The 6753-nt window shown below is 40.7% G+C and overlaps 1 protein-coding gene across 1 annotated transcript in view; it reads left to right on the top strand.

Annotated features, from left to right (window-relative positions):
• LOC123508527 (corticotropin-releasing factor receptor 1-like) overlaps nucleotides 1-520 on the top strand; it is a 101845-nt gene extending 101325 nt beyond the window's left edge. Inside the window, exon 10 of the mRNA XM_045262263.1 lies at nucleotides 1-520. This exon is cut by the window's left edge and continues 225 nt beyond it. Within this exon, the coding sequence (XP_045118198.1) occupies nucleotides 1-15 (15 nt within the window). The 3' untranslated portion in view covers nucleotides 16-520.
• The last annotated feature ends 6233 nt before the right edge of the window (nucleotides 521-6753 follow it).

Raw genomic sequence — 6753 nt, 5'->3', positions numbered from 1 at the left:
ACCTCCGCCGTGTGAGGGTTTTGTTTTTGTCTTCACTTGTTTTCCCGTGCTCTGTCCAACGCGTCGTGAGAAAGTGTCATGTCGTCCAGTCACTCCGCTCGCTAATCTCTTCTTCATTCACCGCCACTTCATCTTCATTGTTTTCGTCTTTTCTCCAATGCGCCGTGAGAAAACTGTCCATGTCCTCCCTCATCACGCCCTCCACACTTCCCTTCATCACCTCCCTTTATCATCTTCACCCACGTCCTTCCAGTCACCAGTCCAAGCCCTTAACGGGAGAGCCGCCAGCGGGACTAGAGAGCCAGCCAGCCCGCCACAGCCCGGAGACACCTGTGGTCCTGGCTGGGTCCCGCCGCTCGTCTCCTCCCGACCCGCCACGCCCCTGAGCCACGCCCGCCACAGACCGGAGACTTCTGCGGCTGATGGAGGCCCTGGAGGCGTTCCTAGTGAAGGCCCCACCTGTCACTTGCCCGTGCAGCACCCACACTCCTGTATCATGATAGTAAACGTTCTTAGGAAATGTTTCTGGTTTTGCTTGCCTCGTGTCGGGTGTATTGGTGAGATGAGATGATTTAACGGCCACGTGTTACTCTGATGACTTCTTGCAGCTTCTCTTATGTTCTTTTTCTTCCCTTTATCATCATTAGCGCTGTGAAAATGGTGATATTGGCGTGTATAAGTTAATTTTCTTTTATTATTATTATTATTGTTGTTTTTGTTGCTATCATTATTTTTTTTCCTTCATCAGTATTACGATGATAATGCTGATGCCAGTGAGTACAAGTTCATTTTCCTTTACTATTATTGTTACCATTCTTATTCTCATTATCAGTATTGTCTGTCGTTTGTGTGTTTGTCAATTTATTACAGGATGTACTAAATGCCCTTCTTGTTTTTTTTTTTTTTCATCTTCAAAGGTAAATGTATCTATGTAAACACGCACATATCGACACACACACACACACACACACACACACACACACACACACACACACACACACACACTACACCACTCCACCACACCACTTCACTCCACCACACCAGTTCACTCTACCGCTTCACTACCACCGCAACATGTACTAATGACTCTTTACAACTTCCTTCAATTCCATACTTTCCTGATTTAATGCACACCTCCTCCTCCTCCTCCTCCTCCTCCTCCTCCTGTTTTGTGGAAGTTAGAGGAGAAGGGTGGCTTAAAAGGAAGCACATTGAGATGGATGGAAAATTACTTGAAGGGGGAGAGAAATAAGGACGGTAGTTAAAGATATGAAGTCCAAGTGGAGAGCAGTAGACAGCGGAGTGCCACAGGGGTCAGTATTGGCGCCAATACTTTTTCTCATATATATAAACGACATGCCAGAGGGAGTGAACAGCTACATAAATCTGTTTGCGGACGATGCGAAACTGTGCAGAGTCATAAAACAAAAGAGGATTGTGAAATACTGCAGGAAGACTTAAACAAGATCTGGAAATGGAGTAAAAAATGGGAGATGGAATTCAATGTGGACAAAAGCCATGTCATGGAAATGGGAAAAGTGAAAGACGACCAGTGGGAATCTATAAGATGGGAGATGGAGTAGAACTAGAAAAAGTAAAAAAGGAAAAGGACTTGGGAGTGACGATGGAAGAAAACAATCAACCGGTAAGCCATATTGATAGAATTTTCAGAGACATATAATTTGCTAAGGAATATTGGATTAGCATTTCACTATATGGACAAAGAAATGATGAAGAAATTGATAAGTACTAAAATAAGACCCAGATTGGAATATGCAGGAGTTGTGTGGACCCCCATAAAAAGAAACACATAAAGAAATTGGAGAGACTACAAAAAATGGCTACAAGAATGGTTCCAGAATTTAAAGGGATGACATATGAGGAGAGACTAAAAGCTATGGATCTACCAACCCTGGAACAGAGAAGAGAGAGAGGGGATCTGATACAAGTTTATAAATTGATTAACGGAATGGATCAAGTGGATAATGAGAAACTAATCCTGAGAGAAGAATATGACATTAGAAGCACAAGATCGCATAGTAAGAAACTGAGGAAGGAAGATGTCTGAGAGATGTTAAAAATTAGTTTCCGCAAAGATGTGTTGAGACTTGGAACAGTTTGAGTGAGGAAGTGGTGTCAGCAACGAGTGTGCATAGTTTTAAAGAAAAATTGGATAAGTGTAGATATGGAGACGGGACCACACGAGCATAAAGCCCAGGCCCTGTAAAACTACAACTAGGTAAATACAACTAGGTAAACACACACACACACACACACACACACACACACACACACACACACACAACAACATTTTTTTTCAACAATTCCTTTCTTTCCAACCACCCAGGGATAAAAACCACACCTAGAACACTTTTATTCCCTTTCCAACACCTCCATGTCACTGAACCCCGCTTAATCATTCACTCTCAGCTTGCCCTCAGTTATTCATCCTTACCTTCTCATTGTTTATTCACTCTGACCTCTCTTCTCCTCTCCTCTCCTCCCACATCTGTATCCGTGTCCTCCCCAATGGCTACACTAGATTCAAAGGAAGGTTTTTATTCATGGGTTGACCGGAGTCCGTTTTCTGTTTCGCCTACGCTGCCCTAATGCAAAACTCCTCTTGTAAATAGTTAAGTATGCCATTAAGACTTTGCGTGATCCACTTAGGTTTAAATGCCACACTCCGTCCTCTTCTGCCACTATGTTCTTGAGAAAGTTTGGCGATTCCATTAGCAAGCGAGGTGAGATGTGGTGATATTGGGTTTTTTTCTTTCTCTCTCACTCTCATTTTTTTCGTTTTTCTTTTTTCTTCATTTTTTTTTCTTCATCTCCTTCGTCTTCTATCTTACTATTGTTTTCTTTTATTTTTCGTTGGTGAGATGTGGTGATTGTTTCTTTTCTCTCTTTTTTTCGTTGTTTTCTTCATTTTTTCTTCGTCATCTCCTTCATCTTTTATTTCATATCATTTTTCTTTTTCTTTTTTCTTTTTCTTTCTCAGTTTTCTTCCTTTTATTTCTTTATCATCTCCTTCATCTTCTATTTTACTATCATTTCTTTTTCATTCTTTTCGTTTTTCTTCTTTTTCAGTTTTTTTTCCCTTTTTTTCCTCATCTCCTTCATCTTCATGTATCTATTTATCATTTTCTTTCTGCTTTCTTTTCACTTTTTTTTTTTTTCTTCTTTTCATCTTCTTCATCTTCTCCTTCATCTTCATGTATTTCATTATTACTTTCTTTCTGCCTTTCTGCCTACATTTCATACTTTTCTATTTTATTTTTCTTGGGTTTTCTTCTATGTTTTTCATCATCTTCATCTTCTTTCATCATTATTTTATCTTTATCTTCTATTCACTTTTTTATGCTTTTCTATTTTTTTTCTTGATTTTTCTCTTCGTTTCATCATCATCATCATCATCACCATCCTTTTTTTTTTTCTTTTCTATTTAAATCTTTTTTTTTCTTCTTCGTTCCCTTCCTTCCCATCCTCCTCTTCCGCCTTATTTCCTATTCTTCTTACTTCTTTTCTTTTTCACCTCTTCTTTCACCACTTCATCCTCCTCCTGCTCCTCTTCCTCATTCTCTTACTCCTGCATTTCCTCTTACTCTCCTTCTCTTCTACTTAAGACCTCCACCTGCTTCTTCCTCCTCGTTCTCCATTAGGCCTCTCCCTTCTTTCTCTCCCATTTACATACCAAACACGTACGACCCATTATCCTACGAAGCTTCTGGATATCCACCCCTTACTCCCTTACCACTTACCTATTTATCTCCTTCCCTCCTTTATGTACCACTAAAGTAAGGTTCTCTCCCTCCTCCTACTTCTTTTTCTAATAGTGTGTACTGCTCTCGTTCCTTCCTCCTCTTCCTCTCCTTCAGGAATGTGTGTTATTTTCATTACTTGTATTTCTTCTTTTTCCTCTTCCTCTTCCATGTTTATTCTAGTGTCTTTTTGGTTTTGTTTTTATTTTCTTACTTTCTACTTCCTCTTTCTCTCCATTGAGTGTACAACTATATTTTCTTTCCTTCTGTTTTTTTTTCTCTCTCTCTCTTTCTCTCCCTCTCTTCCGAGTTTATTCTTGTTTCGTTTTGTTTTGTTTTATTTTTTTTTTTTTCATTTGTTTTTTCTTCTTTGAACATACAAGCACGATACCGCTTATCTTTTCTGTTTTTTCCGTCTCCTCTTTCAGGTTTTCTTAATTTTTTCCTTGCTTATCTTCTTACTTTCCTCTTTTTTTCTTTTCCTTTAAACAAACAAGTACTCTCTCTCTCTCTCTCTCTCTCTCTCTCTCTCTCTCTCTCTCTCTCTCTCTCTCACACAACACACACACACAAACACACACACACACACACTCACACACACACACACACACACACACACACACACACACACACACACACACACACACACACACACACACACACACACACACACTGCCAGGAAGCTGCGGCTTGGCAGTCTATGCCATTTTCAGTAATCGTTTATTTTGAAATATATCGTTACTTTAAGGGACAATAAAACTTTACTTACTTACTTACTTGCTTACTTACTTACTTACTTAATCACTTACTTACTTACTTACTTACACAAACACACACACACACCCGGTAGCTCAGTGGTTAAAGCGCTGGCTTCACAAGCCAGAGGACCGGGGTTCGATTCCCCGGCCGGGTGGAGATATTTGGGTGTGTCTCCTTTAACGCGTAGCCCCTGTTCACCTAGCAGTGAGTAGGTACGGGATGTAAATCGAGGAGTTGTGACCTTGTTGTCCCGGTGTGTGGTGTGTGCCTGGTCTCAGGCCTATCCGAAGATTGGATATAATGAGCTCTGAGCTCGCTCCGTAGGGTAACGTCTGGCTGTCTCGTCAGAGACTGCAGCAGATCAAACAGTGAAACACACACACACATCTCATTTCCATGCCTACCTTCACTCACCCTTACCTTTCCTCCCCTTCTTCCCTTCCACTCCCTCCCATATCTTCTTTTCCCTTCCTTTTCATTCTATTCCCTTCTCTTCCCTTCCTTTCCCTTCTTCCTCTCTTCTCTTCTCATGCATCCCCTTCAATTCCTTCCCTCACATCGACTTCTCTTCCCTCCCCATCCTACATAATAAGGCCAGCTGCAGGGACACTTGTTGAGAGGAGAGGTAAGCATCTTGTAAGGTGTTTAGAGTGTGTCAAAGGGCCAGTGCTAACACGCTTACAGTTCACCTTAAGATCCTCTCGAACTGTACATTTGGACTTGATACCTCGTGTGGAGTGGACAGGGCAAGAGAAAAAGGAAGAGGGAGAGGCAGAGGGAGAAGAAGAGAGGGAGAGAGAGAGAGAGAGAGAGAGAGAGAGAGAGAGAGAGAGAGAGAGAGAGAGAGAGAGAGAGAGAGAGAGAGAGAGAGAGAGAGAGAGAGAGAGAGAGAGAGAGTGGAGAGTGAGAGAGAGAGAAGGTTAGACAGCAAAATATTATTGTTCTTGGTTTAAAATTCATATCATGTTTCCAATTTTCGTCATATATTATACGGTAGCAATCTTAACGCCACCATAACTTACTGCTGCTACTATTACTGCTACTTCTATTGCTACTATTACAACTATTACTAACACAACAACAACAACAACTACTACTACTACTACTACTACTACTACTACTACTACTACTACTACACACACACACACACACACACACACACACACACACACACACACACACACACACACACACACACACACACACACACACTATGCTTGCTTCTATATTTCCCGACCCCTTGCCTGCTTCTGTATGTTGTAGCCCTTCCTATGACTCCAACTCTTTCAAACCACTCTGGGAACTGGCACCTTAATGGCTATGTTTTGTTTGGTTTGGTTTTTCCTTTTAATTTAATTGAGAGAAAAAAACACTCAAAAACTGACAACGGAAACAACAATACCACAACAATTAATTTTCAACACATTTCCAAGCACTTCAAACACAAACACACCCTTGACTCATCCATTCATTACAAGCATCACATTTGTCACACATTCGCCACAAAGCTGCTAATCCTACTTACCAAGAGATTTCACGAGATTACACTTTTTAAACGAGAGATCAACTTTAACATATTAATGTAGTAAACAGATGGTGTGTCATATTAATCAGGTACACACTACATAATACAGTGACATGGTGTGTGTGTGTGTGTGTGTGTGTGTGTGTGTGTGTGTGTGTGTGTGTGTGTGTGTGTGTGTGTGTGTGTGTGTGTGTGTGAGAGAGGGGATGTAGCTATGGGCAACGAGAAGTGGTGAATAAAGTTTGTGTTGAAGATGTGAAGTTCTGGAGGTCTTAAGCTGTAAAGTATAATGCTACGAAGTCTGGATCTCCAATTACTAACAGAGTACAAGCCGTCTTACACAGGCTGCTGTTCACAGGAAGACCAATACCTGAGAAATCTTGTAGAAGACTTTTTTTTTTATAGAAATAACTCTTGCCTTCTAATCTCAAGACACTGATTGTTTATCTACTTCAGGACAACACTATGATGCTCAACAACCAGAGAAGTAACAATGAAATTTATGATATGAATTGATCTAAACTTAGCAAAACCAAAATAAACTTAACCTAACGTTACCAAACCGAACCAAAACTAATCTAACCTAATCTAACCCTGCTCTCGGTGGAAACACTAATGCCATTTCACTATTTACCGAAACGAGATGTTTTTTTTTTTTTTATCACTCACACACACACACACACACACACACACACACACACACACACA

Source organism: Portunus trituberculatus, chromosome 25 (genome assembly GCF_017591435.1).
Source record: "Portunus trituberculatus isolate SZX2019 chromosome 25, ASM1759143v1, whole genome shotgun sequence".
NCBI lineage: Eukaryota > Metazoa > Arthropoda > Malacostraca > Decapoda > Portunidae > Portunus > Portunus trituberculatus.
This window is presented reverse-complemented; position numbering and strand designations above follow the sequence as displayed.